Raw genomic sequence first — 27,703 nt, 5'->3', positions numbered from 1 at the left:
TAGAATTTCTTTTCTTATCTATTTTTTTTGGGGGGGGGGCATTAAATAAACTATAGGCAAAATATAGTTCATGCCACACTGCAAATTTGTCTCCAGGCAAAACTTTATGAAATAACTGAAGAGATTAGAGAAAATATTTTTCGTCGTTTTATACTTTAATTAATAAATCTCTGCTTTCATTCGATTATAATTATTCTGCTTTTATTTGATTATAATTATTATAACTATTAAATGAAACAATTATTTTAGTTGAGCAGTTAAAATGATCTCCTATAAAATGACGCCGTAAACATTTAGTCACTTAGAGATCTTCTAAAAAATAATAATAAATAAATAAAATATAAAATTCAGCATTTTAAACATGACCTGGAGGAGCTGTACAGCGCTGATGGTGAGGGTGTTTTCCTTTATTTAGGAAATGATTACACATACACAATCTTGTTGTGTTATAAATAATCTTTAATCTAAAAAACAAAAATAAAACCCAGCAGTTTTGTGCTTTTTGGTAAACCTTTAACAGTCAGGCACAAGTTTTCTGTTGAATCTGACCTAGATTCACATTCTTCATGTGTCCAACATTCAATAACGTACAGTGTAATATTCTCTCTCTCTCACACACACACACACACACACACTTTGGCATGTTTTTCACTAAGTCCAGTCTTTATCCCTGTCCAATGAATCAGTCGTGATTGATGTGTCCGGTCATTTAACATTGAACGCTTAATTCTCTGGAATATAATCAGAAGACGACTGAAACATCACGAGTTTATACACTGAAAACACATTTCTGTGGTTCGCTAACTGCCAAGAAGTGCAAAACACAATAACAAATCCAAAGGACAATTCAGACAAAAGGTAGGTGTAGTTTGCGAACGGAATCCTTCCCTCTGATTGGACGAGACATCCGTCACTCAGGATCTACAGGAGGTCCAGCAGTAGCTGCAGCAGTAGAAAGTGGATTGGTGTGTGTATGAACACAGCTCTGCTCTTATAGCGCTCCTTACATCCTTTAATCTGGAATAGTTTGGTCTCGGAAACATTCCTGCGTTCTTCAGGTGAGTTTTTAGAGATCGCAAACTAATCTTTACTCCATGATACGCTATCAGAATATCCAAAATCACGCCATATGAACCTCCTTCATCACAGTAGCCCTGAATCAATTATGTTTTCTTATAAATATGAATATATATGTTTGTTATTGTCTTTAAAATATTTAAAATATGGTTTAAAGTGAAGGCAGAACTCCACACATGTACAAGAAATCAAGTTACACAATTTCCTACTGCCTGTGTATCCTGAGTGACAGATGTCTCGTCCAATCAGAGGCCAGAATTCCATTCGCAAACTACACCGGACTTTTTCCTCTTTGTCTGAATCGTCCTTGTGTTTTCGGATTTGTTATTCTTTTTGCACTTCTAGGCCACCGTAGATCTGTGAGACGCGTACAGTTCAAAAATGCCAGAGATATTTACTTACAGTGTCGAATTTAGAGGCAGTAAAAAGGTTCAGTTTGTCTGAGGCGAGAGTTCTCAGTGTTCTCAGGGACCGTCTCTAAAATCTGGACATTAGAGTTGTGATAACTGATCAGATAACTCATTCAAGTTCAAATCCTGAGAGAGAGAGAGAGAGAGAGAGAGAGAGAGAGAGAGAGATAGAGAGCTCTCCCTGTGTTTCTTAGCAAACTCCACCGAAGAACTGGAAATAATTGAAGCTGAAGTAAGAAATACACAATGCCTGGAGGTAATGTCAGGTGTCCGAACACATAAATAAAATAAAATCACTGTGTTAGTATATCTGTGCAATCAGATCTCCTCCACCTTCTAAACTAGCTAGAAGATATGAAAACTGAGCTGCTAAGTAATGAGAGTGTGTTTAAAATCCAGCTTCTCAGTCTTTTTAGGCTTGGAGACTCACGCTTCATCTCCATCCACGTTCTTCTAGTGCTTTCGTCTGAATTCAGCGTTTAACCCCAAACTCCAAAGCGAGCAGCTTTATCCATCTCCTCATGGACCTAACCATGTCTTCCAGCTCAGGGTTTTAAAAAATTCCACGGCTTCGATAAACAGAAACAGCCGGGATAATAATCACGTCCTTTATATTTTTAATCAAAACGTGAACAGAGAGTGTGTGGCGTTTATCTGACCGGTCACTGACCTGTTCAAAACGTCCGGGTCCGTGAACGAATGACTACAGGAGCCGAACATCAGGCTTGTGTGAGGAAACATCTGGAACTCCTCTCTGAATCTTTCTAACCAAGACGTGATGATCGACAGTGTCCGAGACCACGAGGTTATTTAATAATAATTTTCTCTTCTTTTAATATAATAATAATTTTCTTTCTCTACTTTGAGACAATGTCCATTGTAAAAGGTGCTATACAAATAAATTGAAATTAAGTCCCGCTTTCCTACGTTACCCAGAATGCCGTTCAGCTACAGTGTAACTTGTACTCAGATTTATTTCCTAACTACGTCATCTCTACAGTGAAACTACACTGACCTAATAGTTCCTCATGGGCCTTTGATTGCTGTTGAATAAAGGACATTAATCAGTTACAGTTACATTATTTACTGTCCAGTGTCCCTCAAATGAGGACGAGGTTCCCTTCTGAGCCTGGTTCCTCTCAAGGTTTCTTCCTCGTATCATCTCAAGGAGTTTTTCCTTGCCACCATCTCTTGCTCATTAGGGATAAAATAGAGATAAAGTAGTTTAATAATTTTTCATCCCCGCTTTATTCCTAATTAGGGTCACGGGGGTCTGCTGGAGCCTATCCCAGCACACACTGGGTGAAAGGCAGGGGTACACCCTGGACAGGTCACCAGTCCATCACAGGGCCACACATATAGACAGACAACCACACACACACACACACACTCACTCCTATGGGCAATTTAGAATGACCAATCCACCTAACGTACATGTTTTTGGGCTGTGGGAGGAAACCGGAGTACCCGGAGTAAACCCACACAGGCACGGGGAGAGCATGCAAACTCCACACAGAAAGGCCCCTGCCTGTTCGAACCCAGGACCTTCTTGCTGTGAGGCAACAGTGCTAACCACTAAGCCACCGTGCTGCCCTTTAATAATTTATTTATTTTTATTTTATTTATTTATTTTTTTCTCTCCTTTCTCTGTTTCTCTTCTTCTGTAAAGCTGCTTTGAGACAATGTCCACTCTATAAGGCGCTATACAAATACACTTTAGTGCTTCGTTCTGCTCAGCGGCTAAACTTCTGTAATATAGTTCCATTGCATTCTGGGATGTTGAGTCTCTGAGAATTAGGTTTCTCGCTAACATGACGTTATGAAACGGTGAAGCTTTTGGTTTGTTGTTTTTAAAAGTCCAAGATCGAAACCTGAATATTTGCCGCATGAGATAATTAGTATACAGGATCAAAAATATAGGTAATAAATAAATGTTAAATATTTTATGTGTATCAGGGTGGAGGTTTTTACACTTAATATTTCACAGAGATCCGAGAGAGACCCTCCAGGATTTCCAGGGTTTTTGTTGTCGCGACTGCAGAAATCAAGCAAACTCCAGGATGTTTGGAGAAGCTTGCGGTTTATTTTATTCCTTTTTTTAAATGACACCGATTTTCTGCAGAGACGCTGATGATCCTGTGACATTCATCAAAACACGCATTCCGTCGAATTCCTCTACCTTTCAAGAGTATGGAGCTTTCAAGTCTCACAGAAGGTCATTACGGATGCAACAATCAAAAGACAAAAAAAATCTCTGAAATCCTGGAGGGAAGCTGGAATGAATTTTTCCACACAACTTCCCGTTTCCTGGAATGCTGAATTTAAATGAAAATAATTCCTTGTTTGATTTTTCGTAATAAATTCGTGGTAAAGTAAGCGGACATCATGATTTGATGATCAGTGTTGAGTGAGCCTCGCTGTCGGGAAACACGGCGTCTCTCTTTCGCTAGAGGTTTGGATACAACGGTAAACCGATCAGAAATCAGCCTTCATGAACAGTCCCGGGTTTTAATTCAGGGGTACGAACCTTCACCCCTGTGTGAAGGAAAAAGCTAGATGTAGGTATTGTAGATGTAAGTGTCTTCCTGATGTCAGTATAGTGTCAGTATAAATAACACTATCGCTTTGTCGTCACGGCAGAGCCGAACCCATGATCTCACATAACACACTTTGTATTTTGGTATCTGAGCGTGTTTGTCTCAAACCATGGGTACTGGGTCGTCTCCGCTCAGATACGGATGATCCCTGGGTCCATGTGTGGAGGCTTAGAGTTTGTTCGAAGCTCACAGTCTCCAGAAGATCTGAAAGAAAAAGAGGAGGAAGAGAAGGGGAAGAGGAAGAAGGAGGACTGCGACTCTGTCGTGTCCTGCAGTAGAGTTAATGTAGGACACACGTGTGGTCCAGCAGTGGAGATGAGAAGACAGGACGCTCAGGACTCTAGCTGCCCGGGAGTCCAGGGTCGGACAGGTGCCTTCGGACGTGTGATGCGTCATCTGGGCTCTCCAGGTGCTCAGGGAGAGACGGGAAACGCAGGCTGAGGTGAGGATGCAGGTTTTCAGGGACGTTGAGATTCTCTTGGACGCACGGCTCTGGGTCAGGATCCAGGGACACGGATGTGGCATCGTCTGCGGTGAGGTGGACGCCGCTGGACAGGGACGCGTGAGGGTTAGAGATGTCCGAGTCTGGACTCTGTGGGACGGGGAGAGAGGATTAAAGTGAATATGCTGCAGGAAGTAAAAGAGGAAGTTCTGTTTTTGCTTTAATTAACATTCATGACGACTTCCAACAAATCCTCAAGCTTCTATACAATACGATTTGACACAGATTTGATATTTGATCTACTCTGATACGATACAATTTCATTTCTTAAGGTAATTTTACTACGATGAGATTCAGATTTTCAATGCCATCACTGAACAATGCTAACAGTCTCAAGGCATCAATTTGATGACTCTTACAGCAATATTTCTGTTCATATTTCACTGAGAACGGAGTCACACCTTCCAGGATTTCTTGTTTTTGTGCTCGAAAAGCTTAGACAATTACGACATATCTGCTTTAATCGAGCCCTGTCAAAATGTAAGTCACTATTTTAAGGATAAATCAGCCAAATAAAAAAGTCTCAAATATTTATCGGTTATATGTAGAACCTATCCAAGTGCATCCGAGCAGCTGGTACAGTAATCCCTGTATATTCTCCACACTGGAACCCTTCAACACTCACAGTGTTGGTGGAGGAGTGTGTTGGCTCTCTGACGTGTTCAGCAGTCCCAGGGTGGAAAATCGGAGCCCCGTACAGGCCGGATGGAGGAGTGGTGTGATGTGCCGCTGGAGCTGGAGATACGGAGCTGTAAGCGGGTGGCACTTGAGCCATCTGTCGCTGGAGCAGCTGCAGGATCACGTTAATGTCGGCCGTCATCTGCGTCTCCAATCTGCAGACAGAAAACACAGAGAGACGGCTGGTGTGTGTCAGTGCAGGGATATTCAAGTGGGAAGAATCGTGATTACAAACAAATGAGAGAAAGAGAGAGAGAGAGAGAGAGAGAGCAATGAGAAAGCAAAGGGAAAGCAGGAAACAGAGACAGCGTGAGCAGAAAGCCAACCACAGAGCTGAAGGAAGCAGATAACTATCAAAATCGTGTAGAAAATATCACGAGATGGAAAAGAAAAGTGTGTGTGCTCTCACCGGTTCAGCTGGGACTGCAGCAGTTCAAGGCGAGACTGGAGATCGCCCGGTCTCTCCTCTGCATTTGCACCACGCTGTTGATGATGATGGTAGGTGCGTGATGTCGACAAGCGCCTCGGTCTCTCTGCGTACTGACTCTGCCTGCGCTCGGACCAGCAGCCGTACAGCCCCGAGACGTTCAGAGACTCTGGTACACCTACACAGTGAGAGAAATATATATATTTATATAGAAGTAAAAGAAACTAAAGACAAGGCTCTTAAATTTATAATTAGTTCTAGTAAAGGAGGTGTGGTCTATGTGGCTGTCAGTCAGAGAAGGAGATATGTGGCGTAGTAAAGGAGGTGTGGCCTGAGCAATTGTTCGTCTCAGTAAAGGAGGTGTGGCCTGAGCAATTGTTCGTCTCAGTAAAGGAGGTGTGGCCTGAGCAATTGTTCGTCTCAGTAAAGGAGGTATGGCCTGATTGCATTTCAGTCTCAGTGAAGGAGGTGTGGCCTGAGTGAAAGTCAGTCTTAGTGAAGGAGGTGTGGCCTGAATGAAAGTCAGTCTTAGTGAAGGAGGTGTGGCCTGAATGAAAGTCAGTCTTAGTGAAGGAGGTGTGGCCTTAGTGAAAGTCAGTCTTAGTGAAGGAGATGTGGCTTGAGTGCATGTCAGTCTCAGTAAAGGAGGTGTGCCCTGAGTGCATGTCAGTCTCAGTAAAGAAGGTGTGGCCTGAGTCCATGTCAGTAAAGGAGGTGTGGCCTGAGTGCATGTCAGTCTCAGTAAAGGAGGTGTGGCCTGAGTGCAGGTCAGTCTCAGTGAAGGATGTGGCCTGAGTCCATGTCAGTAAAGGAGGTGTGGCCTGAGTGCATGCCAGTCTCAGTAAAGGAGATGTGGCCTGAGTGCATGTCAGTCTCAGTAAAGGAGGTGTGGCCTGAGTGCAGGTCAGTCTCAGTGAAGGAGGTGTGGCCTGAGTACATGTCAGTCTCAGTAAAGGAGGTGTGGCCTGAGTGCATGTCAGTCTCAGTAAAGGAGGTGTGGCCTGAGTACATGTCTCTCTCTCTCTCTCTCTCTCTCTGTACCTGAAAAGGGATGAGCTCCTCGTTCTCCGGTGCTGGGGGGCAGGAGGTTGACCACAGTAGGGAGGTATTCCCTCACATCCTGAGCATGCACATCTCCCTGTCCAGGCCCTGAGTGTTTGATCTTGTCCTCACTGGACAAAGAGGCGGCACTCACACTGCTGCACAGCTCCTCCCATTGTGAGTGCAACAGCACCCCCCTGTGGTTCCCCAAGGAGCCGCATGACTGGTCTGGATAAGTCTCTTCTCTATCTGTGCCGTCTGAAGAGAGCAAAAGCAGAGAGATCAGGCATGCGTAGGCAAATATCTCTATATATATCTCCAAATATCTCCATATATATCCACATAGAATATATGTACACTGCCTTTCCCATAATGCCAGGCATCTCTATAGAATATATAGCAATTTAAAAATATCCAGTATACAGCATATTCATTATTATCTTAAATATTGTTAATAGAACATCTCTAGAGCATCAGGACATGAGAGTGGTCAGAAATAAAGATGGTAGAAGAAAGAAAGCCACAACATGACCGCTGAGACTGCTATGTAACAGCAGTTTTTCTCAAAATAAAAAGAGTTAATCCAGAGCAATTTATAATCTATCTCACTTTATACATCTGAGGGTTAAGGGCCTTGCTCAGGGGCCAAGCAGAGGCATCGTAGACCGGGGATTCAAACTCCCAACCTTCTGATCAGTAGTCCAACACCTTAGCCACTAAGCAACCACATCTCCCTGACAGACTGACCACAGGTTGAAGAGTATATAGTTTAATTGTTATTGAAATAAACTGATGAATCATTTGTTGAGCTAGAGAAACACACACACACACACACACACACACAGGGTGTTACCCGGTCTGTTGCGATGGAGGGAGTGTCTCCTCTGCTGTCCTCGTCTGTATCCGCAGTCTGACTCCTCTCCAGGGTTCGGCTGTATAATTCTGTCTGCCTGATACACACAAGCTCCAGTAACTTACACAACCACACACACACACACTGTATATCATCAGGTACATGAGCTAGCCATTTCCCCTCAGCTTAAGTTCTAAGGCCTTACATCTCGGAGGTTGAAGGTGATCTCCAGGTTGGTCCAGAAGCAGTCGGAAAAATCGGGGTACATGTCGAGCACCTCGATCAGATCGTCCCTCAGGATCTTGTGCAGGTCGCAGTAGGTAAGAGCTCGGACATCGGCGCTGGATTTCCCAGGCCTCGCGTAGAGACTGATGGGCTCGCCGAAGATGTCGTTCTTACCTGAGTGGAGGAGAAAAGAGAAAGGTTTTTATTTGGGATGAAACGAGCGAGTTAACACGAGACAGAAGTAAATGGGTTTTTAATCTATAGATGCATGACCCGGCTGAATGTTTGGCCTGGAGATCAATCGATATGACATGATCAATAAGGCAGAAGCGTGTGACGTCACTGTGGATCATCAGGACAGACCAGAGGTGGAACAGAGGAGGAATTACAGGAGGAATAATCAAGGCTATCAGTGTTATACTATTATAATAGATATTATTTAAATGGAAATAAAATCCACATTCGATTGATCGATTTCTGCTTTAAGGCGCTTCTGAATAAACGAGCAATGATGTCCACAAATAAATGACCCCTACATAAATTAATTAAAGAAATAATGTAAAGGAAAAAAAGAAAAAAGGAAAAGAAAAGAAATATGTGGAGAAAATAGGAAAAGTAGAAAAAAGAAAAGGTAACTAAAAGAAAAAAGAAATGCGAAGAAAAAATAAAAAAATAAAATAAAATGTAAAAAATATAGAAAAATAAAAAAGAAAATTAAAAAAAAGAAAAAAAAAAGAAAAAATGTGCACAAAAAAAGAACAAAAAAAAAGAAAAAAGAAAGAAAATATAAAAAAAAAGAAATGTGAAGAAAAAATGTGAAGAAAATAGAAAAATAAAAATAAAATAAGAAATGTGAAGAAAAAAGAAAAGAAAATGTAAAGAATATAGAAAAAATGAAAACGTGAAGAAAAAAGAAAACAGAAAAAAATGTGCAAGTAAAAAAAAACAAAAGAAATAAATGTGCAGAAAATAAGAAATGAAAATGTGAAGATAAAAGGAACAAAAAAGAAAAGACAAGAAAAGAAAAGATGAAGAAAAGATTGAACAGTGATATAAAGTATGAAATGATTGAAAGTGAGGACAGTGAATCTGAGTAGATAAAGTAAGCAGTATGGAGGAGGGAGGTAACAGAGACTCGGTGCTGATTTTATTAGAGACAGTAAGAAGAAGTTAAACAGTAAGGAGCTCCAGTACCCAGGATGGCCACCACCACGTCGTCTCGCAGGATCTCGATGGAGCCGCGGGAGATGAAGTAGAGCGCCGTGAGCACGTCTCCGTTGTGCACCAGCGTGTCGCCCGGGGGAGCGTGAGTGGTCTTAAAGCGCATGCCCAGAGCTCGTAAACAACCCTTACTCGCACCGTGGAAGGCCGTGCAGTTCTGCAGCAGAGTGCGGTTCAGATGCAGGCAGATATCAGCCTGAAGACACTCCGGGAAACCCTTCAGCACCTGAACACACAGAAAAGAGAGAGAGATTCAGAAAGAGAGTGAGACAGAATGAGACAGAGAGAGAGAGAGACAGACAGAGAGAGGCAGAGAGAGAGACACACAGACAGAAAGAGATATATATAGAGAGAGAGAGACAGAGAGAGAAAGAGAGAGAGAGAGACAAAGAGAGACAAAAAGGCAGAGAGAGAGACAGTTAGAGAGAGAAAAGGAGAGAGCGAGAGACAAGACAATTCATGAGAGTAAAGAACAGAATAAAAAGAAACCGAGAGAAGGAAAAAAGCAACACAGACAAATGACAAATGTAAAAAGATTAAAGAGAAAGACAGCAGCAACAAAAAGGGTAGAAATAAAAGAGGGATGAAAAAAGAGATGAATGGTAGAAAAAGAAAAGAATAACGAGTACAGAGATCAAAAGACAATAAAAGATAAAAAAAAATAAAGGCAGAAGCATAAAGAGATGATGGAAAGAAAAGCAAAGAAACAGAAAGTGAAGACATGGAGGAGACGGAAAGAGACACAGAGAGAGAGACACAGAGAGAAGGAGATACAGAGAGAAAGAGAGATACAGAGAGAAACAGACAGACGAGTGTGTGATGGAGAGATCTCCTCACCGCGTTCATGTCGATGCCGTTGGTGTAGGACCAGGCGTGTTGGAAATACTCCTCCAGCCTCTGCCTCAGGCCTCGAGGAATCTGGTGGAAGCGAATGAACTCCTTCACCCTCAGCATCTGTGTGTGATAGCGCGCTGTGCCCGAGTACAGACGCTGGATTATAGCCGACACATTCCCAAAGATACTGGCATACATCAGAGCTGCCGTGTGTGTGTGTGTGTGTGTGTGAGAGAGAGAGAGAGAGAGAGAAAGAGAAATTATAATTATTATTTATATATTTATATCTTTATGATATAAAATATATACAATTATTTACAAAAAATATTGTGGGAAATGAAGGGGAATGATAAATGAGGAAAAGGAAGATAAAGCAAGTGCAATTCACATTAAAAAGGCTTTTCTTTAGACAAATGGAAGAGGACTGACTGAATAAGAAGGAAAGAAAGGGCAAGGACCTGCAAAGAAGAAAAGAAAAGAAAAGAAAATGTGAAGAAAAAATGTGGAGAAAAAAAGAAAAGAAAAAAGAAAAGAAAATTTAAAGAAAAAAATTAAAAAGAAAAGAAAAGAAAAAATGTGGGAAAAAAAAGGAAACGAAAAGAAAGAAAAAAAAGAAAAGAAAATGTGAAGAAAAACGTGGAGAAAAGAAGAAAAGAAAAAAGAAAATTAAAGAAAAAAGAAAAGAAAAGAAAAGAAAAGAAAAGAAAAGAAAAGAAAAGAAAAGAAAAGAAAAAATGTAGAGAGAAAAAAAGAAAAGAAAATGTGAAGAAAAAATGTGAAAAAAAAGAAAAGAAATTGTGAAGAAAAAATGCTAAGAAAAAAGAAAAGTACTGGAAATGGACAAAAAAGGTATTTGTCATTAAGTAATAAATAAACGTAATAATAAATAATAGGCAATACGTTCATAATAAGTTGGCATATCCCTGGTGTTTGGGTGAAATAAACCACTTTAGGACATGCTGTTAGGTGAAAATAATCAGCTTCAGGATAGCGACAGCGTGACCTCATCACACCTCTCAAGTGCTGATTAATTTACTAGAAACAGCACATGAATCGTCCGAATCATTAATATTAACGTATAATTTAAATATAGTGTGCAGTTTGACACATACCATGTGTTAAGACATGTATATCTCTGACACTATAATCTATTCTGCCTGGTGAAATTCTGAAGCTACTCACAGCCAATGAGCATGACGCAGATGGAGAAGATCTTCTCGGGGTTGGTGTTTGGCGAGACGTTGCCGAATCCCACACTGGTCAGGCTGCTGAAGGTGAAATACAGAGCGGTGACGTACTTGTCCTTGATGCTGGGTCCGGATAAGGCATCGCTGTCGTTGTAGTGTTTGCCGATCTGTTCTGCGAGGTTGTCGAGCCAGCCGATCCTCAAGGAGCCTCCGCGAGAAGAGCCAGTGCGCTCCACGTTGCCGATGGCGTACCAGATGCAGGCTAACCAGTGGGCGATGAGTGCGAAGGTGCACATGAGCAGGAAGAGGACGGCTGCACCGTATTCCGAGTACCGGTCCAGCTTCCGTGCCACGCGGACCAAACGCAGCAGCCGTGCTGTCTTCAGTAAGCCAATCAGAGTGGTGGTTTGGGGCTGGGGAAGGAGTTCCAGGTAAGGTTATTAAAAAGATGGCAGCTTGTTCAGACTAATAACAGAATATAAAGAAAAAATATCTAGAAATGATTCCTTTACTCTCACCTCGTCTGGGCCGGATCTGAAGATGAGCAAGTCGAAAGGGATCGCCGCTACAATGTCAATAAGGAACCAGCCCTTGAAGTAGTGCTGCGCGATACGGCCCGGGTGGCTCACCACCTCGTCGTTGCGGTTCACGTAAGTCGTCCTGAAGTTGATGATGATGTCGATGATGAACATGACGTCCACCACCAGGTCCACCACATTGAGTGGGTTGCAGGTGTAGCCGCAGTCGCCTCGGCCACCGTCCTGCTGCTCGCTGAGCAGGAAGGCGGCGCTGTACGGCGTGAACACGGCTGTGTAGAGCACGAGCAGCAGGATCAGCCAATCCCATACGGCCTTGAACGGGCTGTAGTGAAGGATCGTCCACTTGTGAATTCTCGGCGCCTGCAGCTTGTACTCGGGCAGCACGTCGGCTCCCAGGGACAGCACCTGAAACACACATCACATGAACATGAAACAATCAGCTGTAATGTTTATAACATCACTCATCTCTTTATAATGGCACTGGACATCGATTAGACAGCAAATCAATTCAGTTCTCAATGCTGACGTGTTGGAAGCAGGAAAAAGGGGCAAGTGTATGGATGGTTAAAATTAAGTAGTTAAGTAGCCTTTATTTGTCACATGCATTACAGCACAAGAAAATTCTTTCTTTGCATATCCCATCCTTGGGGGTTAGAGTCAGAGCACAAGGTCAACAATGATGTGGTGCCGTTGGAGCAGGGTGGTTTGGGGGCCTTTCTTAAGGGCCCAACAGTGGCAGCTTGGTGGTGCTGGGGCTTGAATCTGATCTGATCTTCGGGGACCTGATCTTCCAGCCAACAACCCAGAGCCTTAACCACTTGAGCTACCACCAACCCAGCTCCAACAAAATGGTTAGACAACTGGGTCAGAGCATCTCCAAAAACAACAGGTCTTGTGGTTTGTTCTCGGTATGCAGTGGTTAGTACATCCCAAAAGTGCTCACTGATGTGCATGAGACCTCAGGATTCAATACTGGTCTTTGACACAAAACACGTACATAAAAACTGTTGCATACATAAGTACCAAGTATGCTAACAGTATTCCAAAGTCTACTGAAAGCCAGGATGAGTTGATTAAACAGGTGGAATCAGGTGTGACTCAATAAGACTGGACACCTCTGTCCTAACAGCAGTGTCCTTTTTCAGCAGGATAATTCTTCCTGCTACACTTCAAACACTGTTTGAGGAACATGATGGCCTCTTGGCCTCCAGATTCACCAGATCTCAATCCCATCGAGCGTCTGTGGAATGTCCTGGACAAACAAATCCTATCCATGGAAGTCTTACCTCGCAACTGACTTAACTTAAAGCATCTCTTGCAACATCTTGGTGTCAAATACCACAGAAATAGAAACAGCTTTTATTTGTCACATATACATTACAGCACAATGAAATTCTTTCTTCACATATCCCATCCTTGGAGGTTGGGGTCAGAGCGCAGGGTCAGCCATGATACAGTACCCCTAGAGCAGAGAGGGTTAAAGGCCTTGCTCAAGGGCCCAACAGTGGCAACTTGGCGGTGCTGGGGCGTAAACCCCTGATCTTCCGATCAACAACGCAGAGCCTTAACCACATGAGCTACCACCACCCACAGCACACCTTCAGAGGTCTGGTGGAGCTGTTTTGGTGACACGAGGAAGAAGCTGATAGTGTGTATGTGTAGTATCTGAATATCCTGGTTTGTACACCATATTTTTCTAAAATTACATCACATAGTCAAATCATATGGCACGGCATGTAGCAGATACAAATCTGAGATGTTTACAAATCCCCAGGAAAGCTGCTGTGTCTGAAATAACACCAGAACACCCAGTAACATGCCTCTGCCCTGTCAGTGTCACCGCTGTGCCGAGAAGGAAAACACCGCCCAAATAATGTCTGTTTGGCTCTGGTCCCATGGTGCTGTCTGTCCAAGGAAACAGTACTGAGGGACTGAGACTCTGTGCATAGCAACAGATGAGCGACAGACACCAATGACTACACACACAGAGCAACACACAGAGGGAGGAACTGATAAACAGCTAGTGAGTGTTCATACTTCACTTTAAACTGATCTGAAAAGAGAAGGGAGGGAAAAGTGACATGATGCATAAAGAGAGAGAGAGAGAGAGAGAGAGACATGGAAAACAATGACGCATAGAAACACACAGAGACAAACAGAAAGAGAAACAAAAAGAGGAGGAAAGACAGAAAGAGAGAAACACAAAAAGACAAATAGAGAACAAGAGACAGACAGAGGGAGAGAGAGAAAAAAAAGAGATAGACGGACAGACATCACAGTGAGTGAAAGAGAGAGAGAGAGAAGGAGAGAGAGAGAAGGACAGAAAGGGAAATGGAAAGAAAGAAAGAAAGAAAGAAAGAAAGAAAGAAAGAAAGAAAGAAAGAAAGAAAGAAAGAAAGAGAGGAAAACAAAAGCAAGAGATAGAGAGACAGGGTGACAGAGAGAGACAGACAGAGAAATATTAACATAAAGAGAGAGAGAGAGAGAGAGAGAGAGAGAGAGCATGTTGGAGTGGGATTTGTGAGAGATCTGTGAGACCTGAGACAAACCCCTGAGCAGGTGCTCATCATCTCTCTGTCTATAAAACCCGTATCAGTAATTCGTCCAGCACGCTGCTCTAACGCTCCATTAGTAAACAGGGATCAGGCGAGTCTCAGGGGACCATGGCAACTACTGGTTACTATGGGAACCACCCATCGAGCCGGAGCCATCGCAAGTGTGCAAAACTTTGGTGTAGCGGTACAAAGAGACTTTCGAAATCTACAGATCTCAAACCTTCAGGACAGAGACTCCTGATGGGTGGAGGAATTTGCCTTGTACTTAAATAGTTCATTGTGCAGAAACACCTTGACGTATAAACACTTTCTCTAGACGTTCTCTCTCTCTTGCTATGCTGAGAGTGGAGCTGGTCATCATCATGTGTATCACCTGGTACTTGTTCAGCACCATGACTCCAGGTGCTGAGATTAATCCCTCTTAACAACAAGCCCTCGCTAGTATCTGTTAACAAACAAGCCTCTTTAGATTAAAGCTACAGTGGAACCTCAGTATATTAATGACCTCCCTTACAAATTTTCGCAATAAGAATCAGAATTTTGCGAGAAATTTGCTTCAGCATACGAAACGAAACGAACGCCGGCTAAGTCGGAAGCCGCTGAAGACTTGTTAGTGTCAGTGGAAATCCAAGTGAATACAACCATAGTGAATTTACGAATGTTTTTTCAGTCAGTGAAAGCTGTTTGGAAAGAGTCAACCCACGATACCAACGTCGCCTTCGGCATGCATTCAAAAGCTAGGTGATTTTTCGGGTGTTTTTTTGTTGACAGATTGGTGGTGTGGGCGGTCTGTTCTATTTTTAGCCCAAGCTTGGTGGCATGACCTCCTGTGAGGAGCCTTGACATGGAATGCTTGGCTTGGGTCAGTTCTTTGTAAGCAGCCATACAGTTTACATACGCTTCATACTGGGAATATTGGTCGTATTTTTGGGTGGCTTCATTCTGCATATCTGCATTTACATTATTTCTTATGGAAATTGGTTTCACTATACAAATTTCTGCCTTAAGAACTCGCCTCCAGAATAAAGTAAACACCTTGATGGGTGATGTATTTCTTCACTGTAACTTCGTAGGCAGTAACGTGTCTCTCTGAACACACAGCTGACTGAGGGAGTGGGTCAGTGGGTCATTAGACGAAACTTCAAGCCTCTTCTTGAAGTTTAGAGAGAATTAGAAGTGACCCAGACAAACACGCTCTCCGGAGGCAAATGAGAAACGTTTTCCATGCTGCTTTGCATAACACCGACTGCGGAGCTGCTCCTAATATTTTTTTAATGGCTGTGACTATAACATCCTCATGGCTGTGTACAGAAAAAACTGAACAGACCTGATTTCAAAAAGGGAACCTGTTGATCAACAACATCAACACGGACGCATCAACCGACAATAAGCCTAGGCTAGTATAGACTTAAAACAATAATCTTTTAAGATATACGCTAAACACTCAAACGTTTGTGCACCCCTGACTTTCACACATATATGCCACTCTTCTGCAAAAAGTTGCAAAAGGGAGAGATACTGAGAGACAGAAAGACAAAGAGAGAGAGAGAGAGAGAGAGAGAGAGATAAGAAAAACAAAGATGCATATACACAGAGATAAACAAAGACTTAAGAAAAGACATTGAGGAAGAGAGATAGAGAGACAAAGACAGAGAGAGAGAAATAAAAATTCTAGAGAGAGAGAGAGAGAGACAAAGAGAAAGAAACAAAGAGAGCGGAAAAGACATGGAGGAAGAGAGACAGACAGAGAAGGAAAGTCAGAGACAGAGAGACAGCTACAGAGAGAAAAATACAATGACACAGTAAGAGAGAGAGAGGGGGGGGGAGAGTAAGCCGTAACACAAGGCCTCAGCGTGTTGACAGATGCAGCGACGGGTTTTTCTCAGATCTTATCTCTGTATTTCAGAAATAACGTTCTTCTTTGGCATGGTTAAGCCTGGCTGTATCTCCACACCATTTAACCTGTCAGACCGTATGAGCACGCTGACCGCAAAGCAGCTAGGAGCAACATGTTCTGTACTTGTGACACCTCACGCACACACACACACACACACACCCTTCACAACACATCTGTGCAGTTAAGGAGCACAACAGTTTAACACTTGGCTAAAAATAAAGCTGAGAAGAACAGGGAGGAAATATCGTCAACTGTTTTTTAAATAGCTTCAGGATCCCGATTTAGACGCAAAGCTTGCAGATAAAAAGCAGCCGGTTCTGAGCTTTCGACAACTCCATCTTTCACAGACCTGGATAATAAAAAAAAATTAGGAAAAAAAATGATTACTTGTCAGTATTACAGCACGTCTGGTGCGACGTTCCTTTACTTCCCCACTGTAGTTCCTACCCTTCAAATAGTTCCTTTTTACTGCATAAAAACAAAAGAAATACTAATAACTACAGAGTCTGATATATAAAACCATATCGTAGCAGTGATCTTAGACATTGCTAATCTGCTAATGAGGCTAGTCTGAAGCCTAGTGTACGAATACGGCATAAATGCCCCGAGCGACACGTCTCTCGCTCGTCTGAAGAGAGCTGTACCTTTTAATCGTGTTTGTTTTAGACAAATTTGACAGAGCACGACTTCTCCCATAATTCCACTTCAACAGCTACATAAAAGCGTCAGAGTTGTCGTTGTTGCTGTCGATGACAAAAGTGTAATTCTGATCACCTAATCAATTAATCAATCACCTAATCACCTAATCAATTAATCACCTAATTGTATGAGGTTTGCGGTCCATCTGGGGGCGGAGCCAAACCTAAGCTAGAAACATAGTAATACAGTCCTGAATGGCCAGATTTGATTTTAAAGGCATTTCTACGATATGTTACCATGATATATCAATAAATCCCCATCAACACAACTGGATATATATATAATATATATATATATATATATATATATATATATATATATATATATATATATATATATATTTTTTTTTTTTTTTTTTCATTTAAAAATTATTTAAAAAGTTATATTAAAAAGAAGCTGTTTAAAAGTTTTTTTAATGTATACAAAAATATTAAATTAATTATTAATTATTTGCTTTTTAATCAATCAATCAATTAATTAACATTTAACATTTTTAACTATTTCTATTTATTTATTTTCTTTATTATCTATTTAGTTTTTGAGTTCTATCTATTTGTAATTAAGTCATTAAAAACTTATTTTTAAAAAATATTTTTATTGATTTCATTACTTTTTTAATTATTATTATTATTATTATTATTATTATTATTATTATTATTATTATTATTACTATAGTTGTTAAAAAAAGAAAGCATATGGCACACAAAGCTTGTGATCATATTGTTAAACCTTTGATTTTTAATTAAAGCATTAGAAATGTTACTTTTTTAAAATAATTTTTATTCTTAATTTCATTTATTTTTATTATTATTTAGATATTTAAAAAATTGATTTATATTATTCAATTATATTATTATTATTATTATAAATTATAAATAAAACAAAGCTTGTGATCATAAAACCTTTACATTATAATAATAATTATTATTATTATTAATTATTATTATTATTGTTATTATTATTATTCTTTGCTCTTATTACAAGAAGTGACTTGTTTCACATCATTCGACAAACAGTAACTAGAAATGTGTCGTTATTTAATTTAAAAAAATGTAATCTTTGACAAATGTATTAAAAATAATAATTATTGTAATTATGGAAATTTTATATGATACAAGACACACACATATAAATACACCAGACTTAAATACACTGAGGAATTTGTTGGATGATATCCACACACCCAGCCATCACGTGTCTGCGCACACACACACACACACACACACACACACACGGACACACACACACACACAGACTGATATAATCCAGCACCCTGTTTCGTAATGGCGAGGCTGGTCTGATCTGTGCAGTATGCACACAGATAAACACACACACACACACACACACAACGGGAAGAGAACCAACAACGAATCCACTAGACAAATGCAATCATTTTGTATCATGCTATAGCTTTCCTCTCACCGTTCCCTCCATCTGTGTCCAGAAGCGTCCGGCTCTCATGTCTGAGATGCCCGAGTCTGGCGTGGTGTACCCTGGCCACCTCATTTTTCTCACCTGTGTTTGATTTCCAAGCAACACAAACGTACATCAAAGCTGTGTGAGAGGTTTTTGGTCAGGAAAGAGGCCATGCTGTGTGTTGTGTGTGTAACACAGTGACTCGTTAAGATTAAAAGCTCAGGGCTGGAGAGAGAGGTTCTTCACAAACTTCTGGTGCAGGGGTTCAGTAACTTTTTTATGGGAAACGACCATAAGTGGAGATTCTGAAAAGCTTTTTGCTAAGCTATGGCTTGACAGTGATACGTTTCTTAGCTTCTATATCTTAGCTTAGTGGTTGGACTACTGATTAGAAGGTTGTAAGTTCAAATCCTAGGTCCACCAAGTTGCTGCCTCTGAGCAAGGCCCTTAACCCTCAGATGCATTAAAAATTAGATAAATTACATGCTTTAGCTCTGCCAAATCCTAGAAATGTACTATAAAAGGTAATCATCTTACTATTAGCATAAGTGGCTAAAAAACTGAAGGATAATTCATTGTACTGGTTTACCAGTCTAGTGGGATCTGATTTTGTTCCATATCAGACTCATGATTTTGCATGTGTGTGCATAAGCAGCACTGTGTACCTTACATACATCCAGAGGATTTCAATGCAACATTCACTAGAAGCCACGCATCAGAGCTGAAGCATAGCTGTCCATCAGGTTTCCGAGTCCGACTGTCAAAGATCGTTAAACGTGCCTTCCGCCGTCATCGTGATCGTCATCATGAACCGCTTCTCTAAACCTCTGACTTTACGCTTAAAAGTATTTTCCTAATCTAGAAAAATCTGTACAACTGGAACACAAAATAGAACTTTTGGCAGGATTGAAACCCAAAGGTGACATTAATAGGAAAAATAGTTATAGAACAGTGTATAAGTGTGTGATTTGAGACACAAGGCTAGTGTGTTTAGTGGAGGAAGACGGACAGGAGAGTTTTCATTGCTGGACTACGCTAATGCAGTGTGATAGTGAAAATTACAGAACTTAATGGTTTTGTCTGAATGTCACCGTATTCAAAAATTGTTTTTATCCAATCAGTGAAATCCGACAGTGCCTTCAGATCGTCCCTGAGCTGAAAAGTCGAGACACACTGGTCACTTTCCAAACCAGTTAGAAACGCTTGTGTAGCTCAATTCATAAATTATTGTTATTAATTGTTTCAATGGTTTCATTCTGTGTGGTTAACACACACACACACACACACACAAAACATCCATCGCTTTGGTAATGTGTGTCATTTCATGCATGTATAAGTACTCGAGACAAATCTCAAACAAAAACTGACCTGAAGAAGGACTTGTGTGAAGGTGTGTACAGAGAGAGTGAGAATAAAAACGAGTGCTACAGCAAACTGCAGTTTAGATATTTGTAGAACAAAACACACACGAATATTAAAGTCGCACAAAAAAAATACAAGAGAGTATTTTAACAGTGTTAAAAATTTAAATATACAATTTTTTTTAGAAATAAATTCAATTGTCATGTTTTTTGTCTGTTTTTTGTTTGTTTTTTAATGTTAGAATTCTAATAAATTGAGTCAGCATGAACCCTGCCTCACTCCGGCCCTCGTTTTTAATCTCTACACGTCGGCTGGCCGCGTCACGGTCCGGCTCCTTACTGATTTAACAAGCAAATCACCGGAGCCAGACTGAAGAAGAGACGGCGTCTGGAGGACCAGGATAAAGGTTCAGACTGTAGGAGAATAATATCTACACTGGAAATATGTCACAACTTCTACTTACAGGTTGAAGTTTTTGGCTCAGGCTCATGGTGGCATTTCTGTGAGCAGCACGGAGAGAGCAGAGCGAGCTGACGCAGCACAACCTCACGCCATGTCTCGCTCTCGCACACACCCACACACACACGCTCGCACACACTCGCATGTGCACTCGCAACTCCGAGTGAAGAGTTCACCCAGAACAAAAGAAGATAAAGTGACTCCGCCTACTCCGGCATCAGCGCGCTCAGACAAGGGGCAGGTGCAAACAGACACACCTGCGCTTCTGTTAACGTAAGTCTACACACACACACACACACACACACACACACTACGGAATATCTCAGCAGTCTGTTTACTCTCTGTTGTACATATACACTGTATACTGTTTAGAAAGTGACAGAGTAATAAATGTGACTGGAACAAAAACAACTGAACAGTGAAGCGCTTTAGGACGTTCTGTTAGCGGAAAATAAACAGGACACATCCTGGTGTTGATTATTTTCCTATAACAGCACACCCAGTGGTAAGGGCCTTATGAAACAAGCATTATGTCATGATTCTGAAAGGCGTTACTATGATCCACAATATACATCATGACTCACAGAAGCGGTGCCTTTAAAACTATAAATAAATAAATGAACGAAAAAATAAATAAATAAACAAACAAACAAGCAAACGAAGAAAATAAATAAATAAATAAATAAATAAATAAATAAATAAATAAATAAATAAATAAAAATATTTGATGACATTTTATTTCATGTCTAAAAAATTTGTTTATTTTTATTTGGATTTAAAAAACAAAAATCAATTTAAAAGTATTTATATTTTTAATATAAAAATATTTTTCTAAATGAAATATAAACAAATAAAAAAATAAACAAATAACTCAAGATTAAAGGCTTTAAAAAAATAACTAAATAACAATAATATTATAAAATAATGTTAAATAATTAAAATCACTGAAAAACAATTGTTTTTTTTAAAAAAATGGAAAAAAAATCCTGTTTTTTTTAAAATCTAAAAATAAAAAAACATTTTTGAAGATTTTAAATTGTCCAAAAATGTGTCTCATGTTAATTTCTTTTCTTTCTTTTTTTCTTTTCTTTTTTTTTTAAAGCAGATTTAAAGAGGGTACAAAATCACTTCACATTTGAAATCTGCTGCTTTCATTCAGTAATTAAATAATATTATTTATAATTATATTATAGTTAATATTATTTAATATTATTTACATACTTTTTTATTTAAATATATAAACATCACGCAGTATCTTCCAGCTAAAAACAGAGAAGTCCAGTGACTAAATAACCTCCAGTTTCCAATTGGACAGTAACTTCTTACACCAGTAGCTCTTATAATGATGTACATAAATCAAGCCTTTTTACTGATTTTATATTTTAGATAACCTTGAAATATACATCAGGCAGAACAGAAAACCCAGAGCATACACACACACACACACACACTCACACACACACATACACACACACACACACACACACACACAATACAGACGGATCAATCGCAGCAGGGATCAATGGCAATTTTTTCACACCATGTCAAATCAAAGCTCAATTATCAAAGTTACAGAGTTACACATATCAGCAGCCATACATCATCATCATCACACACATACTCTCTCTCTCTCTCTCTCTCTCACACACACACACACACACACATACATATACAAACACACACATAGTCACACACAAACACTCCCTCTCTCTCTCACTCTCTCTCTCTCTCACTCTCTTCCACACACACACACACTCCTCCTCTCTGCACTAAAACAGAAACTATGTCAGGTTGTCAGGCAGATAATCATCAGATAACAAGAGAAGAAGAAGAGATAGAACTTTCCACAGCCGTCATCATCGGTGTCAAAACTCTTATGCTGCACTCACACACGTAATTATTCACATCCAATCGTTTCTCATTACGCAAAACCACTACAGCTTCACTGCAAACAGTGTGGGGAAAAAAGGTGGCCCTGGTGTTCTGCATAATTTATATCCAGAGATGAAATGGGGACAGCGAAGGGCGAGGGATATATTTATAGAAGCAGGACCTTGGATGGAAACTGACCAGACTCCTTTCTGGAATATATTCAGGTTGTTGCAGTACTAGAAAGCCATGTGTGGTGGCTTAAGCAGTAAAGGCTCTGGGTCAGTGATTGGAAGGTTGGGGGTTCAAGTCCCAGCACTGCCAAGCTGGCCCCCTGCTCCAGGGGTGCCATATCATGGCTGACCCTGTGCTCTGACCCCATGGGACGGTGGTTCATTGACCAGAAGGTCAGGCTTCAAGCCCCAGCACTGCCAAGCTGGCGCCATTGAGCCCTTGAGCTAGCTAGTGCTAGATGAGCTTTTGTGGTTAAAAAGTATACAATTTTTTATTTTTCTAAGAAAATGGCCAATGGTTTGGCTAGATAAGAGCCTTCGTCCTGGGCTGGGATCATTTAGAGCTCTTTGGAGCAGCATTTAAACTGGATTTTGGAAGCTCAAACTCGCGAGCACCATTGAAGTCCACTATATGGAGAAAAATCCTGAAATGTTTTCCTCATAAAACATCATTTCTTTACAACTGAAGAAAGAAAGACATGAACATCTTGGATGACCAGGGGGTGAGTAAATTATTTGTAGATTTTTGTTCTGGAACTTCTCCCTTAAGATTGATATCAGAGCTGGATCAATTGTAGGAGCAGGTGGCTCAGACCCTGAGCATTTCTATCACACGCTAAAACATTTATAACGCCATCCATTTTAACTTCTGGTGAAATATTAAACATCTCTTTTGAGTGACGGACAATTGTTGCTATGTCAGAGATTTAACAATATAACAATGGAAGGCTCCAGTTAAGCTCCATAGAGTTGCTATTGCTTCAAGTGGATAAAAAATGGGAACTAACAGTAGCAGTTAAGCTGTCTTTATTTGTCACATATACATTACTGCACAGTCTTCGCATATCCCATCCTTGGGGGTTGAGGTCAGAGCACAGAATCAGCCATGATGCAGCCCCCCTGGGGCAGGGTGGGTTGCCTTGCTCAAGAGCCCAACGGTGGCAGCTTGGCAGTGCTGGGACTTGAACCCTGATCTTCCAGTTAACAACCCAGTCATAACCACCAGTTTTCGCTTTTCCCGGCTTATTAGGAAGAGCACAGGGTCAGAGTGCCATGATACAGCACCCCTGGAGCAGGGAGGGGCAAGTAGCTTGGCAGAGCTGGGGCTTAAACTCCTAACCTTCCGATCAGTGACCCAGAGCCTTAACTGCTTAAGCCACCGCTTCTCAATGGAGCATGAATTATACTGCCCCATGTTTGCTGTATGAATGTACTGTGTAGGAGTGGGGGAGGGGTACGAGACAGGACTTGCATTTTCACGTCCCACATGCCGTGACTATGGCGACACAACGTTTACCGCGTGCCCAACAAATTTAAATACGCCACACTGAATGAGTTTGCTGGATGGATTGATTTTTCCACTGGCAGGATGACAAACTGTCCCGTGTTCCTTCGATTGAGAGAGACACAAATACAGCCTCTCTCCCTCCTTTCATCCCTCCTTCACTTTCTCTCTTTCTCTTCCTGGTGCTCTTTCAGCCATAACCCCAAGCTAGACGAAGCACTACAGATCATAAACTAATATCGCAGCACTGAAAGCATGGTGGCCTCGTACACAACACTGTGACCGACCCAAGCAAATTTAATTTAGTGGCTATAAAATATTGACCCGTATATTCCCAAACCAATATGCACAGCTCTGGAGGGCCTGGCAGGATGGGTCTGAGGTCATTAGTGTGAACATAAACAAACACACACACACACACACACACACAGGTTCAATACTGACTACATCTCTGTGCACTGCTGTTTATAGGGCACTGGCTGCTTTTTACTGATGACGTTTGAGTTTCGGGGGATAATGTTATTGTCGACCTTTCCATCGCTCGTTTCCACAAAGGCCAAGCTTGCCACCATTTTGACCCCATTATTCATTCATACGATCCACCACTTAGCATCTATTTACCCCATTGTCCAGTCTGATCCACCAATTAGCAACCATTTAACCTTTCATTCATTCATTCATTCACCAAATCCATCTACACCATTGTCTATTCATCAAATACCCTATCATTCCTCCAGTTACCCCAATTATCAGTTCACCTATCCACAATCATCCTTTCACCAATCTACCAGTTACCCAATCAAACCTTCACCAGTCCACTAAGTACCAATAATCTATTATGCAATCCACTAGTTACTCCATTATCCACTCACACAATCCAACAATTATACCACCAACCAATCCCAAATTCCACCAGTTACTCCACTGTCCATTCACATAACCCATCACACACCCCATCACTCATTCACCAATCTGGCCATTACCCCCATCATCCTACCACACACTTCCACAAGTTACACCATTTACACAATCCACCAATTACACCATCATCTATCAAACAACATGCCAGTTACCCCATAATCCCAGGATTGCCAATGTGCCACTGCTGGAACCTTGAGCTAGGTACTTAACTCTCCACTGCTCAGTTGTATAAAAAAGAATAAATAAGAGCATCCATAATATAAATGTAAATAATCAGTTCACTAATCTACCAGTTACCTGAATTATCCATCCACACAATCCACCAGTTACTCCACTCAAATCACCAATTATCCCATCATCCATTTGCCAGTCCACCCATTACTACAAAAGCCGTTCAAAAGTTTACCAGTTACCCCACCAGGTAATACAGCAGTTACCTATCATACATTCACAAATCTGACAGATACTTCATTATCCATTCATTGATCTACAAATAACTCCATCATCTATTCACCAGTCCACTAATTATTTCAATATTCAATTACCAATACACCCATTACTCCATCATTCTTTCACCAATACACCAGTTACGTCATCATCCATTCACCAATACACCCATTACTCCATCATTCTTTCACCAATACACTAGTTACGTCATCATCCATTCACCAATACACCCATTACTCCATCATTCTTTCACCAATACACCAGTTACGTCATCATCCATTCACCAATACACTGGTTACTCCTTCATTCTTTCACCAATACACCAGTTACGTCATCATCCATTCACCAACACACCCATTACTCCATCATTCTTTCACCAATACACCAGTTACGTCATCATCCATTCACCAATACACCCATTACTCCATCATTCTTTCACCAATACCCCAGTTACATCATCATCTATTCACCAATACACCCATTACTCCATCATTCTTTCACCAATACACCAGTTACTCCATCATCCATTCACCAATACACCAGTTACTCCATCATCCATTCACCAATACACCAGTTACTCCATCATCCATTCACCCATACCAGTTACTCCATGACTCCATGACTTATTCTCAGACTCATTTACACAAACAGACGAAACATCTTTAATATCGCATCATGATACTTCCTTACAGACATTATCTGAATCTAAAAAACAGTGAGTGTTATAAATATGTGTAGAAGCTGGATAGACAGACAGACAGACAGACTCGATAGATAGATAGATAGATAGATAGATAGATAGATAGATAGATAGATAGATAGATAGATAGATAGACAGATAGATAGACAGATAGATAGATAGACAGACTTTTGGTATAGCATAGGACTGCATTGGGATGGAGGTGTTCAGAGATGAGCTAGAGCAATAATTATTAAGGAGGCACACCTGAGTCCTGTTGTGCCATGTATATGTTTGTCATCTCTCTCTCTCTCTCTCTCTCTCTCTCTCTCTCTCTCTCTCCCTCCCTCTTCTAAGCTGACTGAAGTCACCAGCTTGAAAGCTCTAATGTTATTTGTTTTGCAAATAACTGTCTGAGTTACTGACCACGTTGCCAAAGGGCATGTGTAGAAATGTTAAAAGCTCGAGTGCTGCTTGGGAATTTTGTCTGAAATTTGACGACAAAATATTGACTGATAATCTATTCAAATGAGGATTTGTCGTTCCATCGTCTCTGTAATGCTGAGGTTTTGCTGACGTTTTTAACTAAGTATTGGCAAAATAGCGGAATAACATGATAAGAAATCGCCAAATAACAAAAAAGCAACATGTAATAAGGAAAAGAGGACCGAATGAAACAAAAATAGGCACGGTATCTGTCCAGTTAGCATTGTAACAGTGATACAGCTATAAATTCAATAGCTATTATAGATAATAACAAGAATATCATAAGTGTCTGAAAATATCCACAGAAATACTGTCAAATATATAGCAATATTGCTGTCATATCATTCATTTAGTAAATCTCATGACAGACATAAATATATTTACTCACTGACCCATTAACTCCTTTGGTCATTATTCAATCCAAATACATTATTAATTGAATACGGTGCTGGATTTTCCCCACCAGTTTCTCCCAGTTTGGTTTCACCAATTCCTGCTAGCTGCTAGCTAACACAACAACCAGAGAGGGTGAAGTCTAACATGTGCTTGCTCCAAGACACATAAAATCTCACTCAGAGCCCCTGAGTTCACAGACACTGTGACTGACGGTCATTCAGCAACACTGTGATTGACCCGAGAGAGAGAGAGTATGGCATGTGCCTTCTGGCTAGAGATCACTGAGAGAATCGAGATCTCACGACGACAGTGTGAGTGATTTTATGAAATATTATGTACAAAATGCGTGTATATATATATATACTGTATGCGTGTGTTACCTGCGTGACCTGCGTGACCTTCTCGGAGACGTTCTGCGTACGGTCTTTAATCTTGCTAGGGGCAATAATCTCGATCTCGGTGGGTGAGGGCGGTCTGACCCGCTCCGCCCCGAACGTCAGCGTGACCTGAGGGATCCGTCCGATGGCACGATGCCGCATGAGATCCGAATCCGACGTGGAGTTCACATTGTTGGGCTTCAAGGCATCTGTGGGAGAATATCGTATAAGTCTCATATAACAGATATATTAAAATATCCTAACTAGGATTGGGTCAGAATGATATCGATAGATATTGTGTGTATTTTCATAACCCTGTCTGTAATATTTTTGCCTTTTTCACCCACCCCCACTTCTGACACACTTAATAGACCTGCTGGTTTTTGTTGTTTCTCTGGAAACAGGGCTATTCTCATTACTCCTGCACTTGCTATAGCAAACACCGCACAAGCAGAAACATATGGTACGAGGATAAATATTTCGATATCGAATGCGAATGTATCTGAGTCATACGCTTGAAAACATACTCAGACATGTCAATCTAAACCCACAGAACTTCTCTTACTGCGATAAACAGATGCTGGAACACACACACACACAATGTTCAGCAGTCTCGGTTATGACGTCTAGAGCTAATCATTGGCATAAAAAGCTCCTGATTGCATCATGTGCCCCGTAAACCCTGCTCCTTCATGTTGGTTAAGGGGCAGAAACATGGCTCCTGTTCCTCACGTGACTAATCTACGTCATGGACGTTCTCTCCAAAACCATAAGCTTAAATGCTGCCCAGTACTTTTCCTGGTTATTCTGCATCCTTTCCTGAACGTGGCACAGCTGGAAAAACAATCGGCGCGTCTCTGCGGTAATGAGATTTCCGTTGTTCTCGTAGGCTCCTGTGATGTAGCGATGATCAGACGGCCTCTGAGCTGGTGAGAAAACCCTAATCAGCCTTAATGAACGCCTTTCATCCCAGACTGCTTTGTGAAGCTGCGGGAGTCTGGGAGGTCAACGCTGTATCCTGCTTCATCCTG

General features: G+C 40.9%; 1 protein-coding gene across 1 annotated transcript in view; it reads right to left on the bottom strand.

The window, feature by feature from the left end:
• Window positions 1-406: 406 nt before the first annotated feature.
• kcnh6a (potassium voltage-gated channel, subfamily H (eag-related), member 6a) overlaps window positions 407-27,703 on the bottom strand; it is a 47,921-nt gene continuing 20,624 nt past the window's right edge. The window contains exons 6-16 of the mRNA XM_058418342.1: window positions 26,676-26,881; window positions 11,571-11,996; window positions 11,048-11,465; window positions 9,869-10,068; window positions 9,005-9,257; window positions 7,791-7,984; window positions 7,586-7,682; window positions 6,733-6,990; window positions 5,674-5,869; window positions 5,212-5,419; window positions 407-4,676 (exon numbers count right to left, since the gene is read on the bottom strand). Coding sequence (XP_058274325.1) covers window positions 4,425-4,676; window positions 5,212-5,419; window positions 5,674-5,869; window positions 6,733-6,990; window positions 7,586-7,682; window positions 7,791-7,984; window positions 9,005-9,257; window positions 9,869-10,068; window positions 11,048-11,465; window positions 11,571-11,996; window positions 26,676-26,881 — 2,708 coding nt within the window. The 3' untranslated portion in view covers window positions 407-4,424. The remainder of the gene's footprint in view (window positions 4,677-5,211; window positions 5,420-5,673; window positions 5,870-6,732; window positions 6,991-7,585; window positions 7,683-7,790; window positions 7,985-9,004; window positions 9,258-9,868; window positions 10,069-11,047; window positions 11,466-11,570; window positions 11,997-26,675; window positions 26,882-27,703) is intronic.

Source organism: Hemibagrus wyckioides, linkage group LG02 (genome assembly GCF_019097595.1).
Source record: "Hemibagrus wyckioides isolate EC202008001 linkage group LG02, SWU_Hwy_1.0, whole genome shotgun sequence".
Classification (NCBI taxonomy): domain Eukaryota; kingdom Metazoa; phylum Chordata; class Actinopteri; order Siluriformes; family Bagridae; genus Hemibagrus; species Hemibagrus wyckioides.
Note: the sequence above shows the minus strand (reverse complement) of the source record. Positions and strands in the feature narration are given on the sequence as shown.